The following is a 24344-nucleotide window of genomic DNA, read 5'->3' as shown; positions in this document are numbered from 1 at the left end:
TTACTAGGTGTTTTAATTGCTTACATTTCAGACATCTGGTAACTCTGAAGGGAGTGACTAACATGAACACAGTTAGGTGTTGCTTCTCTGCTGCACTCATTCCACACTGACAAGGACTGAGATCACTCTCACAGAAAACAGGATTCCCCCTCCCCCCGACCTCCCAGGTAAATGAGTCCATTTTTCTTCCTCTTCCATTGGTTCTGGTGAGTCCTAGGGATGCTGCCCCAATGGTGTTCCGAACTACCATAAACCCCTAGATTGCCGGGGCACCTCTCAGGGCTTTTGTGGGCGATGGAGGAACCCTTGAAACCCACCTTTGAATAGTGCAGCCCCAGCGTACATTAGAGAACCGTTGTCACCCTACGCTCCGCTCCGTCAGCTGTATATTGCTGAAATGGGGCGCCTCCTTTTTCCACGCACGGCCTGGGCATTGGTGATTGTTCATTTTTTGCTGCAGGCCCAATGCTTTTTCAACAATTTGCCTGCGTATCTTAGGAATACTGAGAATTTGAATGTTTTAATTAATTAATGTTTTCATTTGCAATCATTGTTCATTAATTTTCCTGTTTCGTTTTTTCGGTGTTTTTGTCTCAATTTTAACATTCAATTTTTTTTTTTTTTCGACGTTCTTTGAGGTCCACCCCATTGTGCAGTTAGATGGCGCATACCAAATAACCAAAATGGATAATGATAATAAATAAAATTGTCCATTATTTTTTTTTAGATTATCCACAGTAAATTTCTTAAGACTTTTATTTTTGTATAATTTCTTCTACACATGCAATTTAAAGATGCAAGCCTCGCTGGATCGTAACAAAAACTGAGGTTGGGGAGGCCAAGCGTGTGTGGCAAAGCGTGTGAGGTTCCCTACTGGAAGCAAAGGTGGCACTTTACAACACTGCACCTGTCTCGTCGTTACTCTGGAGGGGTTTATGGATGGGCTTTATGGATGGGTTGATGGGTTTATGGATGGGGATAATAGATGGAAATATATAGGTATATTTCATACAGGGACTGCCACGTGTAAACCTGGTCGCTTCTTGCAGCTTCCCTTATTTCTTATGTTCTTATGTTATGTTCTTATCCATGGTTGGTGTTTTCCGAACATTTGTTTTCAATAATAAGCTATCAACTCGATCACGAATACTGGTAACACACAACACACATAAATATTCACCAAGGACAGAATGTGTAAATACCTTCCGCCGCTCACCGACACGGGACATGAAGCACTGATCGAGCCACGCGTCACCTACGAAGCTTCTTGTTTGGTTCGCACAGCTGAGGGCATCAAGCTTATGACTCGGGTCCATATTCAGAAACACTGCTCTCTCACCACGACTAGTTTCAATGGCTACAGATTATCAGCCCTGTTCTCAAGACTGTTTCTTCTTTTAATAATGTAGAAATTTTGTTGATTTGTTACTACAACTGTAAAAACACTATTAAAAACCTGCATTGTCAAGGGAGGGGGAGTTCAAGGTTAAGGATGATGTTTCTTTCTGTTTAATTAAAAGTTTTAATTAAATTTTTGGGGGGTATTTATTTAAAGTTGGTATTGAATTAGTTTTGCTTGGATTTAGTTTATTGTTCAATTTAGTTTTGATTTTAGCTGTTGTTAATAGATATAGAAATACTAGATTAGGTGCCACCAGTCATGGTTTTTGCCAAATAATTCTGAATTTGCTTTTTATGGCTTATGTGGTTCACCACGCTCTCCAAGCCAGCGTGTATGTAAAACTTTGATACTATTTGACCACGCTGTCTTATTTATTGATTTACTCTTTCAGCATTGATTGATACATTACTCTGATGTAAAATTAATGACAATAGTAACAGCTAATCATTTTTACATTAAACATTGTTCATAGTCTGTTTCGGTCATAATAATTATGATAATAATGATAATAATAATGATAATAATAATAATGATAATGATAGTAATAATAGCAGTTATAGTAGTTTATATCAGGCAAGCAATCCCACACGGCGTAACCCAGATAAGGCAACATATGCTCACGCACAATAACAACAACAACAACAAAAAATAATAATAATAATGATAATAATAATAATAATAATAATAATAATAATCAGTGGAAAGCAAAGGCCTTTTAGAGAGATATCTTGGAATCACCTGGAACGTAAACAGCATAATTCGGGCAATACTCTGAAACGTTTTGGTCTCTCATCGCGACTCACACAGAGATGATCTGTCGGGTTCTCAACTGTCTCTCGTGTTATTAATATAGAAATATTGTTAATCTGTCACCATAACCATAATAAACACCATAAACATCCTTAAAAAACTGTGTAGCTTCCTTCACTCAGATCCATTTGGAAAGAGTCAGTTTGCTAAGAGGCGATTCAAAGTAATGCCCGCAGTCTTGTGACGGCTTTTGCTTCTTCGTTTTCTTACTTTTGATGTGTAAATAAGAGGTGGAGCCAAGGGCAGACATGAACTCCAGCATCTATTTCCTTCCTCATGCTTTGTCTTTCCCTTGGGTTTGGTCTATAGGGATTCTATGTAAAAGGGCGTTGCTCTCTCCAACTTCAAGCCACGAGCTATTACATCTGTCTCCTAAGGTTGTACGTGAGGGAACACAAATCTATGCATCGCTATAATATTCACAATCTCATCAATTTTTTTCTTGAGTTGTGGTAAGTAACTTTAAACTCAAATTAATTCAACGCTGCACAGTAATTTTCTAATGTCATTCCGTTACATGTGCTCAAGCTTAGGCGTGTACACTTCACCTTCCACCTCTGCAGTAACATCGCATTATAACAACATTCTCTTCTTAGTGGTGTGGTGATGTTATGATTGTGGTTGTTGGTGGTGCAGTGGTTATGTGTGTGGATGTGGTTGGGATTTTAAACATTCATTAATAAAGTTGTTGAAAATAGCATACAGAAGGTTTTTTTTTTTTTTTCGTTATGAAGTATTTGCTATAGTTTCATATTACAACTTTAGATCGATGAAGTTATACGTCAGGCAGTGAGTGTGCGGGGCTGGGGAACCGCAGCATGGTAGCTCTTAAAAAAAAAAAAAAAATCAGTTGTGTATCAGTCTTAACAATTATATATATATATATATATATATATATATATATATATATATATATATATATATATATATATATATATATATATATATATATATATATATATATATATATATATATATGTATATTCATCATTTCATATATCAATTCAACATGCGGTATGTTCATATATTCATCCCACGTGTGCCCATGGTCAGCCAGTCTGTTCTAATTTTAACCTCCTCTTTCTCTTCCTCTCAAGGAAATTCACACTTTCATTCCAGTCCTGTGTCTCGTATTACGTGTGTTCATTCTCTACACTATTAAATCAAGGAGAGCTCTCATAAATCGAATCTTTTACTCGCACACATCTACAATGTCAACCACCACCCACGACCTCCACGCTACCAACAATGCCAAGTTCATTACCTGGTCATCCACAACAGCCACCACCACACCAAACTCTTCATCTGATCCAGGTGGGAAGCATCATCTCAACAGAGGCGTCAAGTATCTCATCTAAACTAAAACAGTGGTGGTAACAGGTGGCCAAGACACCCTTGCTCTCATTCACATCGAAAACAAGGGGAGAACAGCAAACATTAGAACAGTGGTTTTAGCCCTGGATAGGCTCGGTTGTGGTTGCGGTTGTAGTTGTTGTTGTTGTGGTTGTTGCTGGTGTTGTAGTTGTTGTTGTGGTTGTAGTTGTTGTTGGTATTGTATTTGCTGGTCTTGTGGTTGTTGTTGGTGTAGTAGTTGTTGATGGTGTTATGGTTGTTGCTGGTATTGTGGTTGTTGATGGTGCTGTGGTTGTTGGTGTTGTAGTTGTTGATGGTGTTATGGTTGTTACTGGTGTGGTTGTAGTTGTTGGTGCTGCATTTGCTGGTGTTGTGGTTGTAGTTGTTGTTGGTGTTGTGGCTATTGATGGTGCTGTTGTTGTAATTGTTAATGGTGTTGCTGTGGTAGTAGCTGCTGATGGTGTTGTGTCTGTGCTTATTAGTGGTGTTGTGCCTGTGTTTGTTAGTGGTGTTGCGATTGTGGTTGTTAGTGGTGTTGTGACTGTGTTTGCTAGTGGTGTTGCGATTGTGGTTGTTAGTGGTGCTGTGACTGTGTTTGTTAGTGGTGTTGTGTCTGTGTTTATTGCTGGTGTTGTGTCTGTGTTTGTTAGTGGTGTTGCGATTGTGGTTGTTAGTGGTGTTGTGACTGTGTTTGTTAGTGGTGTTGCGATTGTGGTTGTTAGTGGTGCTGTGACTGTGTTTGTTAGTGGTGTTGTGTCTGTGTTTATTGCTGGTGTTGTGTCTGTGTTTATTGCTGGTGTTGTGTCTGTGTTTGTTAATGGTGTTGAGTCTGTGTTTATTGCTGGTGTTGTGTCTGTGTTTATTGCTGGTGTTGTGTCTGTGTTTGTTAGCGGTGTTGTGTCTGTGTTTATCAGTGGTGTTGTGTCTGTGTTTGTTAATGGTGTTGAGTCTGTGTTTATTGCTGGTGTTGTGTCTGTGTTTATTGCTGGTGTTGTGTCTGTGTTTGTTAGCGGTGTTGTGTCTGTGTTTGTTAGCGGTGTTGTGTCTGTGTTTATTGCTGCTGTTGTGTCTGTGTTTATTGCTGGTGTTGTGTCTGTGTTTATTGCTGGTGTTGTGTCTGTGTTTATCAGTGGTGTTGTGTCTGTGTTTGTTAATGGTGTTGAGTCTGTGTTTATTGCTGGTGTTGTGTATGTGTTTATTGCTGGTGTTGTGTCTGTGTTTGTTAATGGTGTTGAGTCTGTGTTTATTGCTGGTGTTGTGTCTGTGTTTATTGCTGGTGTTGTGTATGTGTTTGTTAGCGGTGTTGTGTCTGTGTTTGTTAATGGTGTTGAGTCTGTGTTTGTTAATGGTGTTGAGTCTGTGTTTATTGCTGGTGTTGAGTCTGTGTTTATTGCTGGTGTTGTGTCTGTGTTTGTTAATGGTGTTGTGTCTGTGTTTATTGCTGGTGTTGTGTCTGTGTTTATTGCTGGTGTTGTGTCTGTGTTTGTTAATGGTGTTGAGTCTGTGTTTATTGCTGGTGTTGTGTCTGTGTTTATTGCTGGTGTTGTGTCTGTGTTTATTGCTGGTGTTGTGTCTGTGTTTATTGCTGGTGTTGTGTCTGTGTTTATTGCTGGTGTTGAGTCTGTGTTTATTGCTGGTGTTGTGTCTGTGTTTATTGCTGGTGTTGTGTCTGTGTTTATTGCTGGTGTTGAGTCTGTGTTTATTGCTGGTGTTGTGTCTGTGTTTATTGCTGGTGTTGAGTCTGTGTTTATTGCTGGTGTTGAGTCTGTGTTTATTGCTGGTGTTGAGTCTGTGTTTATTGCTGGTGTTGTGTCTGTGTTTATTGCTGGTGTTGTGTCTGTGTTTATTGCTGGTGTTGTGTCTGTGTTTATTGCTGGTGTTGTGTCTGTGTTTGTTAGCTGTGTTGTGTCTGTGTTTGTCAGTGGTGTCGTGTCTGTGTTTGTCAGTGGTGTTGTTGTATTTACTGATAGTGTTGTTATGTTTATATCATCCGTTATATCATCCGGTAGTGTTGTTATGCTTACTAGTGTAGTTATACTCTCTGGTGGTGTTGTTATGCTTAGCTGCGTAGTTGTGTCAGGCACCAATGAGGATTGTGTGGCCCCATTTGTTGATTTTAAGTTGGTTGTTGCTGGTGATGTCAGCAGCAATGTTTCTGTTGGGCTTGAGTTGACTGTTGTTGAATCATTATATAGTGGTGTCCTCGTGAGCTCCGTGTGCTGGGTTGTAGTTAGAGTCCCCTTAGTTGTTGATGTTAAGGCCTCCTCATCTGCAACAATTATGAATAATATTTATACTGGTAGGAATATTTCATTAAGTAAGCAGTAGTAACCATTATCCTCCCCTTGCAGTCTGCCTCGCCATACTTACAAAGCATTACGATCACAGCGCCGCTGGAGGAGGGCACCAGGTGATTCTGTGGAGTGTCGTGGGAGGTGAAGAGACAGTCGAGGCGAGTGGCTGGGCTTGATGTTCTCTTTATCCTAGTCTCCTCATCCAACACGACCTGCACAGACACAGCAGTACAGTTCGTCATCACCAGGCACAGATTCTGACACCGACCTGGAGGAAGAATGTGGTGGTGATGGCGGCGATCGAAGAAAGCAAATACAATTAAAGAGATCAACGACAATTACACCAATAATCACGACGCCTTCCTAAACAACAATACCGTTGTCAGTAGCAGCACAACAAAGTAAGGAACAAAATACTACCAGCAGTCCAATAAAACTATACAAACACCGTCCTATGTGCAGATTGTTAGTTTTGCAATTAGTCACTCCCTTGAATGATTTGCTTTCCATTCCCAGCACCCCGCCCTGGTATTTATGACGCCTGACTGCCATCGATCGCTGCGCCATGAATCACGACGCTTGAAGAGAAATGTGCACCTATTTCTTGCCCTACAATTGAGGCCTTGTCGTGTTGCTGCGCTCCGAGGCTAACACAGGGGCTTTCTTTTTTTTTTTTTTTTTTTTCTTTCCTTTTTATTGTTTTCCCTTAATACTACTTTCTCTCTCTCTCTCTCTCTCTCTCTCTCTCTCTCTCTCTCTCTCTCTCTCTCTCTCTCTCTCTCTCTCTCTCTCTCTCAACAGAGCTTACACAAGGAGTCAGCCTGGGTAAGCCTCCACAGGCCTGCCTCTTCGTGCAGGGTCGTCCCCCTTATCTTGGTGAGCGTTGAGCCTGGCTGCATCACCACCACCACCACCGCCACCACCACCATCGCCGCCAGACTCCTATCGCCACCACCTTGCATCGTGGGCACCAGCATTCTCCGTCTTCTTCACCTGAATGGATGGGAAATCAGAACGGAAATAATATGCTGTGAAAATAGGCCAGTTTCTTGATTTTATTTGTTTCAGTGTCGGAAATTAGCATTTAGTACGAGAGAGAGAGAGAGAGAGAGAGAGAGAGAGAGAGAGAGAGAGAGAGAGAGAGAGAGAGAGAGATTTACGAATGAATCAGAAATTAACGTAATAAAAAACACACTTCTCCTTATCAAGTATACACGTCTGAGTTTTTACACGTAAATTAGTTTTCGCTAATGATGTGGCAGCGGGGCAGTCAAGGTCAACCAAACTCCACTGAAGCCAAGGAGAGCACTGTGGTGGGATTGGCAAGATTGTGTGTCCTCTCAAGGGTTCGATTCCTTCTCTTTTTATTTCTTTCTCTCATTTTCTTAGTAACCCAAAGCATGAGCCATTACGATGACATTAATGCGAGAGGTAACAGAAAGAAAGAGGATTCACAAAGGCAGCGTGAGGGCGGGAATGGTTCGGGAGGTGTGGCCTTGGGAGGGATAAAGACACTTGTGATCAACTCCTACACCTTACCATTCCTGTGGTGGTCTCGCTGGCGCTCGTTATCATGTTTCCATGACATCGCTATTTGTTCAGTAGCCTGCTGTCTATGTGACTGCTTCCCTGCATCCTATTCTGTCTCCTGCTTTTAACTTCACATAATTTTGACAAATCTTTGTGCTAGTCATTTGTAAGATGAGAAATTTCACCTAACAAAAACAGAAGCTCTGCCAGCCTCATCTTGTTTGCAATACAGGAAGTGAAAGGGAGGCTGTCCTAGGTCAGCACTATCTTCTCCGAGCTAAGGTCTCGCCGCACTGATATTAACATGTAGAATAAGCAAACTTGTAACTTCGTTTGAAAATCATATCTACAATATCCCTTACGAGGATGAATATAATTCTAATACCTATGGGAAACAATTTTCTCGCTCCAGAAAGACACAGGAAGCATTAATTAGTGCCACAGAATCTTGCTTGCTGCAGACGGAAGTTGTGGCAGTAAAAAAAAACAATGATCCAGGAAGTTGGAAGAACAACTACCGATGACAAATAAAAGTATTTCACAACAAGACTGAGACAAAATTATAGTAATTATTTACATACAACACACGACGTATAAATAATGAGTAGGATAAGAGAATAATGAGGAGCGGGGACGAGGTCTTACCGGCAAGAGAGTCAAGGCCACTGTAAGGCAGCTCAGCCCTTCCAGCCATAAACGCTGCCTCGTTCCACCAGCCCCGCCTTACCATCGACCTTCCAAGTCTCCCTGTCACATTGTTGACGCTGTAATGGGGCTCTGTTTTTCTTTTTTATTTTAAGTAATGTTCTTTATTCTTTCAGCTTGCAAGTGTCTCATAATACTGTTGCATCTGAGTTATTCCGCCAAAACAAGGACATCACAGCGCGAGGACTCACCCTGGTTTGCCTTCCCTTCCCCGGCAGACAGACCTTTTTGCCGATGCCGACAGACCTTGCTGGCGCTAAATATCCTTCCTTGTCCTTATCGGAAAATAAAGACGATAGCAAGGTTAATGCCTCGACATATACAGATACCATTAGGCAGTCCGAGACTTCATTCCTGCTGGCTGCATTCCTGAGCGGATGTCACTACCTGCCATAATACTCGTACACTCACACACACATCTGTACGTGACATTCCTGTTAGTTTATTTCTTTGGTGGTTGTTTTTCTTCTGTTTTAATATTTTTTCTATTGTTTATTTATGTTTTGTCCCTTGTTTCTTTGTTCGATGGTAATTTAGTTATTTATTTTTTTTGTAGAACGTCAGTAAAACATAAAGGAAAATCTGCCCTCCGTCCTGTAATATTTGGGAAAATGTTAGGCTTTGTAGGATATCTCGTCTTACCTCTCGCGCTCCCTCCTTCCTAGGCATTGAAAAAGTGCGGTAAATTTGAAGGTTTATAAATGCACTGGTGTGTGTATGTGTGTGTGAGTGTTATTGCTAGTTATCTCTCTCTCTCTCTCTCTCTCTCGCTCTCTCTCTCTCTCTCTCTCTCTCTCTCTCTCTCTCTGTCAGTAGTTGCACAGGTCTTCAAGGGTATTTTTACGGTTTTAGTGACAGATTAACAACATTTCTACATTAATAACAGAAGAAACACCATTGAAAACCCTGATAATCATCTTTATAGCTTTGAAAAACAGTCGTGAGGAGAGAGAGAGAGAGAGAGAGTAGGAGCATTTCAGTTGAGCCTATTCTGCCCTGGTTCGTGTTTGCTGCGGTGACACGGTGCCGCACTGAGTGAAGATTGCGTTCATAATCACTTATCGGGGATGGAGTGGGGAAAGGAGAGTCAGGAAGTGAGGATATTTATATTATTTGACATATTATTTGATAGCATGTCAACTTTTGTGTGTGTGTGTGTCTGTGTGGGTGGGTGGGTGGGTGTTGGATCAGTGACAGGTGGCGCTGGGGAGTTACCACGGCGAGCGGCTGGCTGGCTGCAGTGTTTTGGTCAGCACTGGTCAATCTTGCCCTACACGCTCTATTAACCAGTGTTTCCGTCTTCCCGACACCTTCTTCCTGCACCAAGCACCGTCAAGCATCACCAGAGAGGCACGAGTACGTAAGGTGAGTCCAGCGGGGCCAGTCTCTCCTCAGTCAGCCTTACTGCCTTCACAACACCCTAATCCTCCCTGTAGTGTCTTGTATTCGTTTATTTAGGATTCATTATTCGTTATTTAGTTTTTTTAGGGGTTAATTATTTATATTTAGGTTTTGTTTACGTCTGAGTCTGGAAAGAGTTGGAAATTTATTCAAATATTTAATGTTCGCCAATATGTAAACAAGCTGTCAGCTGTTATTAGCCATTATTTGCCTCGTCTCTCACTTATTGTAAGCCTAACATATCACAAGATGGATCCACATGTCTAGCCTTCATATCCGCTGGTCAGATATATCCGTCATTGCCTGGTTTTGGTGTTATATAGGAATAAATAAGGCAACATGGCCGCCGGCTCCCCCACTGAGGTCGCCGCCGAGGGCCGCCATGAGACTGGCACCTGTTCCGGCTTGTTGGTTCCAATATTTTTTTTATTTTTCTGAATTAATTTATTTGGCTTGTATAGTAAGATTTTATGGTTTCTAAAAATATTTCGTTGCTTTTGAAGTGTTTTTCTTGCTTCAGTTAAGTAAATGTGCTGAATTTGGTGTTGTTTTTTATGTAAATAAGGGGCAGTTTGTACGGTGAAATTTACCCAGCCTGGTTTTTGGCTTTTTTATTTGAGGCTTTAATGAAGATTTTATTGCTTCAAAAAATCGTTTATGATTTTTAAAGTATGTTGCGTTCCTGTTGAGTTAAGTATGTGGAATTTGAATAGGCTTATTGTCCTGTTGAAAGTGGTGATTTTGTCATTTTTTAGCTTCTTTATTTTTTTATTGTAGCTTGTAACTAAGTGTGCATTATTTCAAAAAATAGTTCAGATTTTTTAAAATGTTTTTTTACCAGTGTAAAGTGGAATAGGTGGACTTTTCAGTGTTTTTAATGGTGTCAAAATTTCCAACACTTTTTCCATATTTCACATAATATTTCTTTATAACTACTGAGACTGGAGGTGTTTTGATATTGTGAATATTAATTCAAGTAATTGTCAAGTCAGAATATATAATGCATTTGAGCCTAGCTTCATTTTTTCTATGGGTCAATTTCAAAATTAAATACGTTACGTACGTATGGCAGCGGGGCGCCGGCACCTAGCCTGTGACGTCATCAAGGATTCGGGACTTGGTCTGCTCCAGTGTCTCCTCAATATTTACCGTAATTTCCAGTGTTTTCCAAGTGTTTCCAGCTGTTTCTAAAGTCAGGCGTGTAGATAGTTGTAGTAGAAGGAAGAAAATAAGAGAAATGAAAGAGGAGAAGGAAGAAATAAAAAGAAATGGAGGAGGAGGCAAAACAGGTAAACAATATTTAGCTTAGTTTCCCTTGCTGCGCTGCAGTTCTCTGTAATATTTGGTGTGTTTTAGGTGTTTTACATGTTTAGGATGTATGTAGGAATGCAGTGGGGTGTTTAGAGTGTGTTTTGGTGGTGTTTAGGTGTGTTTTGGGTGTATATTTGCTGTTATCATTGTGTTTTGGGTGAATTTTGGGTGTTTTAAATGTGGTTTAGGATGTTTTTAGTTATATTGTAAGTGGTTTGAGTCGTGTGGGGTGTTTTGAGTATATTGTGGGATGTTTTTGTGTGTTATGGGTGTGTTTGGGGTTATATTGAGGTGTAGTGAGTTTGTTTTGGGTTTATTTTCTGTTTTAAGTGTTTCGGTGAGTTTGGGTGTGTGTGTCAGGTCTTTTGAGGTGTATTTGATTGTGTGCAAGTAGTTTTGGGTCTTTAAGGGTGTGTTTGTGGTGTTGAGTGTTGCTTTAAGTGTGTTTTGGATGTTTTGATGTGTTTTGGGTGTGTTTGGTGAGTTTTGGGGTGTTATAGTGTATTTTGGGTGTTTTATATCTTTTGAGTGTGTTTGGATGAGTTTTAGGTATATTGGGGTGCTTTGAGTGTGTTTTGGATAAATTTAGCGTGGTTGGGGTGGGTTATTTGGATGTTTTTAGATGTTACGGGGTGTTTTGAGTGAATATTTGGTTGTGTTTAGGTGAGTGTAGTGGGTATTTTGGGGTGTTTTGGTTGTGTTTTGGATGTTTTGAGTGTATTTTGAGTGTGTTTTGGTAAGTTTTGTTGCATGTAGGGATGTTGAGTGATATATATATATATATATATATATATATATATATATATATATATATATATATATATATATATATATATATATATATATATATATATAATGGGAAGGCAATGAGAAGAGGGACAAAAGAACATGGGATGCACCACCTGTGTTCATACCGGGATCTGATGTTAGTTCTTGTGAAGGGCCAGAATGCATATTCCTGAAGTCTGGAAGGAGTCGTCCGCCAGCCTGTATGAACACTAGGCTGTAGCTCCATAACTAACTGTAGGATTCTCTCTAAAATAGTCTCATTGAGATTCTCGCACAAAATTACCTATACGTAACTTAATCTAACCTAACCTAACCACTACAAGAGTAAATGGGCCGAAACATTACCAGACTTCGGGAATATGCCTCCAGAGGGATACGGGTTAAGGTCGCTTCACACACATCAGTGCCGTATTCGTAATTTTACGTTAATGATTTTCCTCAGGCTGAACGCCTCATGCAGTTGACACTCTCTAAGAGACGCAAAAAAATAATGAATGGGAACATTCTTGTAGCAGAAATCCTGAACTTGTACCCGTGGATTCAGACTTTTGATGGCGTAAGTGTGTATATATGTACACTTTATGGATTTTGCTACATATTGTTACTAATTGTCAACTTTATTTGTAGGGCTATAATGTATATAGCTATTTATATTTTATAGTAGGTAACTGATATTTAACTACCGGTACTTCCATTCTCCCTCTCAGGCTCAAAGGCCTCAATGACGGGAGATAAGCACTCATAACTAAGTACAGTTATTGCAGATGCTCATCTCTGTAACCTTCACTTATAATTATTTGATGCTTATATCTTTACAGATAATCAAGGAGTTCCTGAAATTAGAACCACAAGCGGATGAACCAGACCCAAGAGTAGCAGTTTTGAAAGGGCTGGAGAAATATAGGCTCCCAATTGCCATTCTCAAAAAAAGAAAAGCAGTTCCTCTGTATATGGAAACCTTACTTGAACTCTATGACCACGATGAAAGTGAGTAATGTCTAGTTCAACTTGTTCATTTCAGTAGCTGGTAGCAATTTAATATATGTATCTTTTCATCATTAGCAATACATCTTTCACTTTTATAAGCCTAGTATTCATGAAACTATGCTGCATGCAAAAACCAAACATTGTATTAAGCATGACCTATCTAACTGTAATGCTTGCACCAATTTCTATAAAGGTACTAATTTAATTGTTAAATTCCTGCTCTTCTATCAAATTTTTGGCTGAGTGCTATGGCTAAATAATTGTTTGCAGCATAAGTGATGTTAAAGATTTTAATAGGTGTAAAGCATCTCTCTCTCTCTCTCTCTCTCTCTCTCTCTCTCTCTCTCTCTCTCTCTCTCTCTCTCTCTCTCTCTCTCTCTCTCTCTCTCTCTCTCTCTCTCTCTCTCTCTCTCGTAAGGAAAGACATTATTTCTAGTGTAAATAAACCCAATAGGCTGTCCAATTTGAAATTTAAAATGTAAATATTATCAATCTTTTTAGAAATGTTAGCTGCATCCTCTTCCCTTGCAGTCCAATAAGACAGGTCACTAATTCGTGTGGAGATAGAATTCTTGGAGTCACCTTTGCCGGCACTAGCGCAAGTGCAAACAGTCTGATAAAGGTTTCTTCCATGGTTGTGATGAAGTTCAGGACTTCTCACACTGTTTTGGTGGATATGATGAGAAGAATCGGGAGTTCGGAACATCAGTGCATTATGTCGGGGCATGTAGGTTCGGCTGGGGTTTTCTTTCTTTCTTTCTTTTTTTTTTTTCGATCAGTACTCATCATATTCTTACGAGGACTTGCTAGACAAAGCATTATTGCATTATGATATTACCCAAATAGAGTCTCAAGTAAAAAACATAACCGCATACTCGTACAAAAGATTTGCTGCTGTGACACAAAGGACAAAAATCATTAGTATACTGGTCGTTCTGAGCATTCAATCAAAATGCTTGTCATTCATATAATTAGTAGAACCATCGAGGAGCTTTATTTTTGTTAATTCTTATGTGATAAAGCAATAATTACAGGAGACTTTTAAAAGATTGGTACTCAAATTAGTGGACTGTCCTATTGGATGTGACCATATCTTCACTTTTTCTTTACACAGTTAATTTTCTTTTGTTTATTTGATTTACTTATTATCATATTTATTTATATATTTATTTATTTGCACCAGATGCTTGCTTAGTTATATTGGGGTTACTTCACCTGCTTGGAGAAAGGAAAGACTCCATTTTTACTAAGGTTAAATTTCAGTACCTTTGATTTTAGAGTGGTGTGTATATATTGAAATTTCTGAATATATTATCACCTTAAGATATACATCTACATATATATTTTATTTTAATGTCAAAATGTTATTAATGTTTACACTATTATTTCTTCCTTAAGGTACCAGAAGAAGAACTAACAACAGGGCAGTCTAGTGTGTATTTGATGGTGCACCTGTAGCTGAACCAACATGTATTTCTATGGCTGTAGTCTCATTGGTTGCTAGCAGGGCTTTGTGTTTAATATTGAACACCCAAAAAATTGTGAACATTTCCAACGTTTCACAACATCCCATCTATTAGGTATCAAGTATGACAAAGGTAACACTTCTAAAACAAGATCTCTACTTGTAAAACTCAATGAAGTAAAGACAGAATTGAGCTACAAAAATGCATAAATCTGCTTCCAAATACATTCAACTCCACACATAATGCCTCTCTCTCTCTCTCTCTCTCTCTCTCTCTCTCTCTCTCTCTCTCTCTCTCTCTCTCTCTCTCTCTCTCTCTCTCTCTCTCTCTCTCTCTCTCTCTGTCACACACACACACACACACGCACACACTAGTCAATTACTAGTTAAAGATTAATCAGTGAAATAAATACATAACATTATGTTAATAAGTTTTCTAAAAGGAAAAGGAAATACTTGTACTTCCCCTTCCCCGCAACCCAGTATTCATGAAATCTTACTGAATTGTTATCTTATGTTCTATATATATATATATATATATATATATATATATATATATATATATATATATATATATATATATATATATATATATATATATATATATATATATATATATATATATATAGATAGATAGATAGATAGATAGATAGATAGATAGATAGATAGATAGATAGATAGATAGATAGATAGATATAATGAATGGAGAGTAGACACTCTCTCTCTCTCTCTCTCTCTCTCTCTCTCTCTCTCTCTCTCTCTCTCTCTCTCTCTCTCTCTCTCTCTCTCTCTCTCTCTCTCTCTCTCTCTCTCTCCAAATTGGGAAGTATTCTTCATGTATCATATGATGCATATATTTTTATTTATTTTTTTATGCATTTTTTACCTTTTTTTTTTTATTTCTCTATGTTATTGCAAGTGATACTTGAAGCTTCTTTATTACTGTTCTGAGCATTTCTGTAGATTTGTTTAGTTAGTATATCCCATAGAAATACTCATTTTCTTTTTTTGTGTGGCTTTAAAGGATTAATGGTGACATATGGATATGATCTGGGTTAAAAGCTTGTACAAATAAGGTTAAATGTCTATTTTTGCACTGGTTGTTTCCTTAAGTTTCTTAAAAGTACTGTGATATAATGATTAGCAGTGGACTAATTAATTGTTCTTTACAGGGTCTGTAACTCCTTACATTTAATTTATGTTAACGTTACTTACATATTTTTTCCTTTAGTTTATGAATGGGAGGAAGGCTTAATATTCATATCTTAAGAGATGCTTACTTTCTTTTCCACATTGCAAGTTTTAGTGATTAATACTCACAAATGTGTATTATTTACTTAATGGCTTGTCAAAACAGGTTGTTTTTGTGTTGCTTTTTTTTTTTCTCATGCTAGGATGAAGTGTTACTAATGGAGTTTATTTTTTACATCTGTTTTATATATCATTACAGTTTTGAGGGAAGCTTTCTGTTAAATGTTCAAGTTAAAAAAAAAAGCATATTATACTATAGATGATAAAAATTATGGTGTTTATTTTTTTTATTTATTTATTTTTTTTAATGCAATGAAATGGAGGGAACATTTAATTGTATATGAATATATAGAATTTATTACCTATTCTTTCCCTGACCTTGAGACAGCAATAGCTAGCTGCTAGTATTAAAGGTACTAATGATTCATCATCTGCCTAAGAAAGACTAACTAATTAGTCATTTAATTGACTAACCTATGATCCACTTTACTAATGTGGTTAGTAGAAGTAGTGAACAGTACGAAGGCATTAGTCAGATATATTTGAGGAAGACCATACTCAGGTTGAGTGCTCAGTTAGTCACAAATTGACTAACATTATGTTAGTCAGTGTGACTAATGCTGCCACTCGTTCTAGACCCCATGGGTTTTACTAAGAAAAGTTAGTCAGCACGACTAACTTTGGTTTTGTGTGCATCACCTGTCATTGGCCAGTATTCTAAAACACTTTGTTGTCTAATCCCGGTTATTTTTAAAGACCAGAAATGATTAACCAGGCTATCAAGAGTGTTTTTCCTGTTAATCTGTCACTAGAACCGTAAAAACACCCTTAAAATCCTTGTCACTTCAACTAGAACCTTTTGAAACTAGTCGGGGTGCGGCGCAGAAGCGTTTCAAACCATGCTCAACACAGACTACACTGATCAGTCGGTTGTCTTTCAATCCACCAACCTCTCGCATCCTCGTCCACTCACGGCTCATCTCATTCTCGCGTCACCTATCTAATTATCATAATAACATCTCCCCTAATAATGATGATGTGAACGGGAAGCGTTTCCATGCCGTCATGAGGTCATAAAGACGAGCACCAGCGCTGGCCGTGAAGCAGGCGAGGCGCGGGGCAAGGTTTCTCTTCCTTATGAGAAGGGCAACGAGTGGCACGCCTGTCAGAGTATTTCCGTGAGAGAGAGAGAGAGAGAGAGAGAGAGAGAGAGAGAGAGAGAGAGAGAGAGAGAGAGAGAGAGAGAGAGAGAGAATTATGCTGAACATGGTATTATGAAAAGAATACTAAAAAGAAATAATTAATCGTCCAGCAGGTGCTTTGTTCACATACACAATATTTTTTTTTTCTTTTCACATTCTCGTCCACACAGGTGACGCCACCCCAGGACCACTGCTTCTCGGGGATGACTGACCATGGAGGAAGGAATATCATACACGAAAAACAACAACAACAAAAATTACCAAACAATTAGAAATAGTAACTGCATTCAAGAGAACATTAACGTTCCTGGAACGTTTACTGGAAATATCATTACGGCCATTCAGATGTCAAGGGTGAAACATTGTCATTACCTTAAGGAACATAGTGGCCGGGAAGGCATTAGGAGTATGAAATGGGGGAGTAAAATCATAATCACCTTCCTCTCAATTCTGACAGACTCTCACATGCCGTGCAGGAGGCGGACGAGGGGCGTTAGCAATATATACGTATAAGAACATAAGGGGAGCTGCAAGAAGTCATCAGGCCTGCACGTGGCAATCAGTGAAACGCGGGTACTGACTCAGGGTCCTGTGACGTCAAAGGAAAGCTCTCTTATTTCATTCTCATCGTGCTTCCCCAGACGTGTCCACCTGACGCCTGCGCGGTTGCCTGCTTCTGTGTGTCCTCCTTCCTTTGACTTGAACCGTTTCAGGGGCGAGGCTTCAAGACACTTCTCAAATTCTGATGACTCTCCTTTACTGTACTCTATAGGGACTGGCACCTTCAGTGGGCCTTTTTATATAACTTGCCCTAGGCCAGTGTCCTTGCAAAAAATAAATAAATAAATAAATAAATAAATATTAAATAATAAATAAAAATATAAAAAAATATTGGATGTTAATAGAATGGAGCCCTGGAGGTGACGTGACACGGTTATCTGAGGTAAGTACACACTCATGCGACTACTTTATTGTGTCTACGCGTACTCTAACATCTACACATGTAATGAAGAGGTGAGTATTATATACATAACATTTATTATGTATCACACACATATACACAGACAGGACATTAGTGCAGACAACTTCATTACATCCATGCAAAACAACACTCATACAAATAACATAAATATATTTACCAGAAAGCTACGCCTACCGTACAAACAGGTTACATACAGGTGGCTACACCAAATATCTCACGTGTAGACTACAACAACGTGTTCTACATGGAATGAATACAACTACCACAAAGTTCCGCTGAGTCGCCTTACGAGCCTCTGCTCCGGTGCTGGCAGGGCGAGGCAGCGGCAATTTACATCAAGCGAATCATGTACATCAGAGAGATTAATGCCTCCATAGGACTAAGAACACACATCGCTGCGGGAACCTCGAAGGGCAGGAGACAGAGGAGCACCGCCCCATTGCGTGTTCCCGTGCCCGCGTAGAGCACGCCACTTTCTTTCTCTTTCAAGGATATTGGCACATGAGCCAAGGCTTGATGGGGTGAGGACCTCTTGGATATTGTCCGGCATTACCGATACATCGTTTTCATGCTGATCTTTTCAGTCGTGTTACCCAGCAGGGCTCGGATTCCCATAACAGAAGTTAAACTATATGTAGAAAATGTTTGTGAACATCGTTTTCCGTCATTTGTGACTCAAAATTATCGAGGAAACCTTAAAAATGCTACAGATTTTAAATTATGTAATGATAACTATATATGCAATGAAAACTTAAAAATAAAGTTTAATACTATATATTTTCGAAGCCAAGTCGTTGTTACGTTGTTCACATTGTTAATTCCTTAATTAAGAGTATTAACAATTCTTTATTAATGGAGACATATTTAACAATACTGTAAAGGGTCATGATTGCAGTGCATCAAAGAAACTAAGCCAAATTTGAGAGTGATGGAAATATTATTTGAGTTGATGAGCAATTCAAGCCGAACCAACGCCCGGCGCTGGACGGTGCAGCGCACGCCACCCACCACCACTGCAGCCTCGTCAACACAGACGAGGCGCACTAGTACCGTGTGCAACATGAAAGTTGTACGAGTATGAGGGTGCCGTGACAAGGTACGAGGGTGCGTAATTAATGCCACTACGTTTAGCGTGCTTGAGCGTGAACATTATTGAAGTTAGTGAGTCGGGAGAGTGCGCGGGCCAGCATGGCTACAACCAAGGTATTATTTTCATCTTGGCCACAACGGCGGCGGCGCGTCACTGGAGAGACGCTTGAGCTGAGGCCAAGACTGCTATCAAGACACAGGGAGAGACGGCACGGTTGATGGGGAAGAAGAGATGCATTTACCAAGAATCCTAACTTAACGCGGCCTAAGTCAGGGGCGGCGAGGCGCGCGTCAGAAGCAACTCGAGGCCCGGGTAGATCATCTGTCCACACGATGGAAGGAGTCAAATTTTTATTTTTGCAGATACAGGAAGGAGCTTATGCTGCGACCTTAGTGAAGACAAACGCTTTGTTCCTGCTGCTGGTTTCCATCATGCTGTATCACGCCGGAAGGGACGGGCACGCGTTGCCTCGAGGAAAAAAAAAAGAAAAAAAAAAAAGAAAAAAAAGAAAAAAAAGAAAGCTTGGTGTGAATCGAACTCTTATTCAGGAAACAGCAGCAGAAAATTGACACCAACCGAGGTTTTATACTTGGACAGCGGGTGAGGTGAGATGGAGTCGGTCAGCATGCGTCTCCTCGTTGCTCTGGTCGTGCCTTGCCTCATCACAGGTCGTCGGTCGGGAGCATCTAATACTTCCTGCGTTCACGGTCCCGATCACGCCAGTCGCGGTCGTTACGCTCGCTGTGGTCGTGGCGGTCGTGGCGGCCGGAGCGGTCGTGGTGGTCCTGACGGTCGTGATGGTCTCGCTCCGTGTCGCGCCCTCCCTTGTGGCGGTGGCCGTGGTGGTGGTGGTGGTGGCGGCGTTTCTCCGGACGGGTGTACATGGCGGCCACGTCATTCACAGTCATCTCGGACCCGTCACGGAGGCCCTCGTGTCCCACAGAGCGAGTCGACCTGAAGTCTGGCTGGTCAAGAGTCTCCGTGCGGGCAAGGCGAGAGTGACTGTTCTTCTCCAGGTCGCCGCCGCTCTCGCGCAGATTCTCCCACGCCCTTTTGTAGTACTTGTTTAGCCCGTGTCCGTCAGAGGAAGAGGAGTCGTAGGAGGAGGCAGTACCGTCATCACTACGACGGACGTACTTCTTGGCGGGTCCATGTTGGGTCCTGGCGGGAGTGTGTGTGTCAACTGATCAGCTCGCCAGACTCACATAACTCACGTACTGGACTCATGACTCATTAGCGCCTCTCTAACACCTTACAGTTCGCGGGACCTGTAAGTTAGAGTTAGTGAGCGTGTTAGTAGCTTTTTTGTACAAACCCAAGCTAGCTCAAAGGCTCTACAAGTGGCAATCTACATCACTGTGAGGAAAATGTTAACCACAGCATTAGTCTACCATGTGTCTGCGACGAGGAAGGTGCAAGCACGCTCACTTCACCCACCGGACTACCCACCCCTAGTCCCCTCCACCGCGCCCCCGCCACAGGTCATGGCTCAGCCCTTCGATGAGGTCACCAGCATTTACAGTGGCGTGTTTGACTAAAACCGAGATGAGTCATAGTTAGTGGCGGGGCGCTGGGAGATATGCTGTTTACTCGACGCGCTTACTCTACACTAGCAGGCAATGGCAATAACGTTATGTCTAGCAGATTTTCCAGCGTGCCAGAAACAGTAACAGGTGATTGGTGACTGGCAGCACGTAGACTGACTCCATCCCAGTCAGCATACCCGTGCACGCATACAAGCATCTGTATCTCCCAGTGCAGTTAACACTTAAATATGCCACTCACTCGTCACTGCAGTGCATCCACCATACACCACCACACACTACGTAGCACACACTACCGCGCTATCGTCTACAGTCATACCATACAAGTAGCAATGACATGCCAGTTAAAGCTCATATACAAGCAACAAGTCAGCTCTACATGACTGCAACACGCCGCTATGCTCACCACATCGTGTGCGCCTCCGCGGCCTCACCTTCTTCGTGGAACTAAAGAAGCAAACCATTCTTAGCACCGTTATATTGGAATGTGGCACACACACACACACACACACACACACACACACACACACACACACACACACTCTCTCTCTCTCTCTCTCTCTCTCTCTCTCTCTCTCTCTTTGTGTGTGTGTGTGTGTGTGTGTGTGTGTGTGTGTGTGTGTGTGTGTGTGTGAGTGTGTGGTATGTAACTGTGCATAAAAAAATGTAAAGGCAGAAGTCAGTGCTATACGATCACACACACACACACACACACACACACACACACACACACACACACACACACACACACACACACACACACCATTATATACAGATCATCAATACGCCTGTCCACTCTGCAAGTGTCCACACGTTCTCAGTACCACGTGTAAAGAGAGAAAATAAAAGGGCAACAGCAATACAGCAACATAAGTACACAGCGGTGAAAGCGAAGGATTTGTGTACGAAGCTCTGGCGGGGGAGGAAAAGTTGACAAAGAACGTGATGTTAAGAAAGACATTTAGTAAGTCAGGTACAGCGGAGGTCAGAGGACGAGTAACCTTATGCATCTACTTTCACTGTGCTTTATGTCTTCCCTCAATCATAAGTTCCTCAGTCTGGGAACAATCTTACAAATCCTGATATATGAGAGTGTAATTCTTTAAGGGGACTTGAGGGGACGCTAAGCACATTGGAAGTGAGTGTTGTACGTGCCTCGACTTTTGACATCGACTGCTTTGGTTAGTGCTGGCGAGATTATGTGACAGGGCAGAGAGACTTCGTGGGTGCAGGACAGTTTCGCGACATGTGAGAGAAAAAAAGCATATAATACAATATGTACAGCATTCATATAATAGCTTCCACGGGAGGTGCTTCACGGAATAACGCATCAGGTCCGAAATGAGGCTAAGGCAGTGAGGCTGGTGCTCGGCGGGGTGGCTGCCGAGCCGTGTTAGTGAGCCAGAGTCATGAGTCCAGTAGAAGGTGGGAGCAACGCCTGCCCGGTGCTCCTCCAGTTATCTTACACCTGAACCTTTTATGCTAACTTACAACTAACTGGCGGGTATCCAACGGTCGCCGGCCAGAACATCCTAGCAGATAAATTTGTACATGATCTTACATATAATTCAACAAGTCATGCATGAATCTCTCAGTACTACTACTACTACTACTACTACTACTACTACCATATTAGTATGAAAATATAGTCTTCCGATAACCGTGACTGTCTCGCCCTGACTATTGAGGTGAATGGATGAAATGCTGCTGCATAGTTTATTGAGAATCCTGTATGTGTATACCACTGGTATATGTGTGTGTGTGTGTGTGTGTGTGATTCACCTATGGTCGTCTGTTGGTCACCCAGCCAGCCGTTCCCCTACGGAAAGAGCTCAGAGCTCATAGTGACCGATCTTCGGGTAGGACTGAGACCACGGACACACCACACCCCGGAACAGTGAGGTCATAAGCCCTCGGGTTACATCCCATACCTACTTGCTGCTAGGTAAACAGGCGCCACACATAAAGAGGCTCACCCATTTGCTTCGCCGCGCCCGGGATTCGAACCCAGGCCTTCTTAGTTGAGAGCCGAGCGTGTGTGTGTGTGTGTGTGTGTGTGTGTGAAAGTGCATCCCTTAAGCAGAGTTTGTCCATGTCGAGCAAATGGGATCGTGTGATGAAGGGAAGGAATGTCTCAGTCACAGCCAGTCACTTAAAGTTATGAGAAAGAAGAAGAAGACAGTCACATCCAGTCATAGTCCTTATCCATCAGTCATCGAAGATGCCGGAGATGGCTTGGAAGGAAGAGAAGGGGACGGCCCGGAAGCATAAAAAGAGGCATATGCAAGGAACAAGAACAGAGTCAGTGTCCTGAAAATATAGGGGACCAACAAGAATATGTACTGAATTATACATCCAGACGCAGCACAGGAGAGGCAACGACCTGGAGCGAGCAGAGAAGCAAGAGTTTTGACAGAAAGAGAGCACTGGCCTCAGCGTAAAGGAGGAGAGTGGCGGTGGCATCTCGAGAAGGCCTCGGAGGGTGGCGTATTACCTCAGGGGTGGCAGGTGAGGGTGGCGGTGGGTTTGTAACTAGTGTAATGGTCAGCCTTGGGCCCCGCACGGGACACCAGCTCCCTGCGACCCACAGTCACGTCAGGGAAGGGCAGGGCCAGAAGGGTGTACCAGCGGGACCCGGACCGCTGCGAGGACCTCCGTATCTCTTTGGTAAGCGGCGCCGACCCACTGAGAGAGCACCAGCGTGAGCAAGGTGTGTCTGCGACCCCTGAATCCTTCCCACTACACTCCTGTCAGCCTCCACGCCCCATTGAGGGAAATATTTACATTGAAAACATCGCGGGCGTGTGTACTCTGAATATGAGCAATGTAAGCTCGCGGGCAGAGAAACTAACTGACCACGCTGAGCGTAAGTGACCAACACTCAGGTGCTTGGAACTCAGGTGTGGCGGGCTGCTTTACCGCTGCCCTTGCCTCTCGTGCTTCCTTGCGCAGGCGCGTAACAGATGAAAGGAACAAGACATTTAGCCATACCATCCACATGCTTTAGGTATGCATGATAAGCTTGAATTAAAAAGCTGGCAAAGTTCACCGCGGTTGGAGGCAAAGTGTAAACGATAAAAGGCAACCTGTAACACCGAGCACGAAGGGTGCATCAGGACGGAGACAGGGTGGCCGCCGCGCTCAGGTCATGAGGCACAGGGAGAGAGAAGAGGGAAAAACATCACGTGAACACTTGTCAAAGAATAGGTAAGACTGTCTTTCGGTGAGTCGTCAGGGAAAGTCAAAACAGAACATGAAGAGGTCAAGTGAAATGCTGACGTAGTCAGCTGCTGATGAAACACTTGAATAAACAGCGGTCAAAAACTGCAAGTCTAGTTAATATTGTGTTGTGTGTGGGAAATGTTGAGGAGGGAGGGAAGGAGGGAAGCGGAGATGGAGCCACAGTGTTGTGTGAGAGTAACTCCAAGATGAGAGCTTAGCGACTGATGGTAATGGCAAGTGATGAGCCGCCTCCCTCAGCGGAACGTAGTGAAGATGACATGGACAACCTGATTGGCTTGGGCAGAGTGATGATTAGGGAACATGATAATGATAGTGGACAAAATATTCTGAACCGTGTGAATATAATGTGTTTATTTACTCCATGTGTGTGTGTGTGTGTGTGTGTGTGTGTGTGTGTGTGTGTGTGTGTGTGCTGAGGCCTACCTTCTGACGAGGATAACAATAGTGGTGATGACTGCTGCCAGGAACACAAAGCCGCCGAACACGCCGAGGGCGATGATGCCACCTGTGGGAGAACCGCGTGTCTGGTTATTACTCTGAGCCACGCCGCCCTTTGTTCCTTGTCCTTTGACCATCACATGATTGTCTATAGTTCTCTCTCTCTCTCTCTCTCTCTCTCTCTCTCTCTCTCTCTCTCTCTCTCTCTCTCTCTCTAATACTCACCCAGGTGCAGCTTCTCGGTGGCCTTGGAGTTCTCGTCATGCAGGTCGAAGGTCGGGTCATCCACGCTCTGGCCTCGGTCAGTGTTGATGTTATTAATGCGGTTGTCGTCCCCGGCTTCCAGCGAGGGCAGAACAGTTGCCAGACTGGGGTTAGCCGCCTCCACAACGTTATCCTCTACCTCTGTTAAGTACGGGGGGCCGGGACGCAGGGTATCTGGCCTGAACGGGGGGCGCCTCGCTCTGTCATCTGGTCGGCCTGCTCCCGTCGACAAGTCCTCCAGTGAAGGTTTCACCGCCTCGTCAACTGCCGGGATTAAGGAGTG

General features: G+C 42.0%; 3 protein-coding genes across 7 annotated transcripts in view; 1 reads left to right on the top strand and 2 right to left on the bottom strand.

Moving 5' to 3' along the window:
- Positions 1 to 3649: 3649 nt before the first annotated feature.
- On the bottom strand, positions 3650 to 6846 carry LOC135105418 (GATA zinc finger domain-containing protein 14-like). Its single transcript, XM_064013555.1, has 4 exons — positions 6668 to 6846; positions 5936 to 6127; positions 4865 to 5834; positions 3650 to 4562 (listed from the first exon to the last, which is right to left on the bottom strand). Exons 1-4 carry the CDS (start codon positions 6834 to 6836, stop codon positions 3650 to 3652), a joined length of 2244 nt encoding a protein of 747 aa, XP_063869625.1. The 5' UTR covers positions 6837 to 6846.
- Positions 6847 to 11725: 4879 nt separating this feature from the next.
- On the top strand, positions 11726 to 14520 carry LOC135105471 (uncharacterized). The gene is made up of 4 exons (XM_064013594.1): positions 11726 to 12151; positions 12414 to 12582; positions 13766 to 13833; positions 13981 to 14520. The coding sequence occupies exons 1-4, from the start codon at positions 12050 to 12052 to the stop codon at positions 14038 to 14040; spliced, it is 399 nt and encodes a 132-aa protein (XP_063869664.1). The 5' UTR covers positions 11726 to 12049; the 3' UTR covers positions 14041 to 14520.
- A 3001-nt stretch (positions 14521 to 17521) lies between these two features.
- The window catches only part of LOC135106052 (uncharacterized), a 54898-nt gene continuing 48075 nt past the window's right edge, over positions 17522 to 24344 (bottom strand). For 2 of the 5 annotated variants that reach the window (XM_064014870.1, XM_064014871.1), the window contains 3 exons: positions 24023 to 24325; positions 23783 to 23864; positions 17522 to 19733 (listed from right to left, as the gene is read on the bottom strand). In XM_064014870.1, coding sequence (XP_063870940.1) covers positions 19259 to 19733; positions 23783 to 23864; positions 24023 to 24325 — 860 coding nt within the window. In that variant the 3' untranslated portion in view covers positions 17522 to 19258. Of the gene's footprint in view, positions 19841 to 20522; positions 20564 to 22610; positions 22802 to 23782; positions 23865 to 24022; positions 24326 to 24344 lie in introns of all 5 variants that reach the window. The other 3 variants (XM_064014872.1, XM_064014873.1, XM_064014874.1) reach the window with 3 other exon arrangements.

Source organism: Scylla paramamosain, chromosome 12, assembly GCF_035594125.1.
Source record: "Scylla paramamosain isolate STU-SP2022 chromosome 12, ASM3559412v1, whole genome shotgun sequence".
Taxonomy (NCBI): domain Eukaryota; kingdom Metazoa; phylum Arthropoda; class Malacostraca; order Decapoda; family Portunidae; genus Scylla; species Scylla paramamosain.
This window is presented reverse-complemented; position numbering and strand designations above follow the sequence as displayed.

Coding starts and splice junctions, on each gene's coding strand:
- LOC135105418 (XM_064013555.1), bottom strand. CDS start 6,836: ATGCTGGTGCCCACGATGCAAGGTGGTGGCGATAGGAGTCTGGCGGCG. Junction 6,128..6,667: donor TACCCAGGCTGACTCCTTGT/GTAAGCTCTGTT, acceptor TTCTTCCTCCAG/GTCGGTGTCAGAATCTGTGC. Junction 4,563..4,864: donor ACAAACACAGACACAACACC/GCTAACAAACAC, acceptor TAACAAACACAG/ACACAACACCAGCAATAAAC.
- LOC135105471 (XM_064013594.1), top strand. CDS start 12,050: ATGCAGTTGACACTCTCTAAGAGACGCAAAAAAATAATGAATGGGAAC. Junction 12,583..13,765: donor ACTCTATGACCACGATGAAA/GTGAGTAATGTC, acceptor TATTTGCACCAG/ATGCTTGCTTAGTTATATTG. Junction 13,834..13,980: donor AAGACTCCATTTTTACTAAG/GTTAAATTTCAG, acceptor TTCTTCCTTAAG/GTACCAGAAGAAGAACTAAC.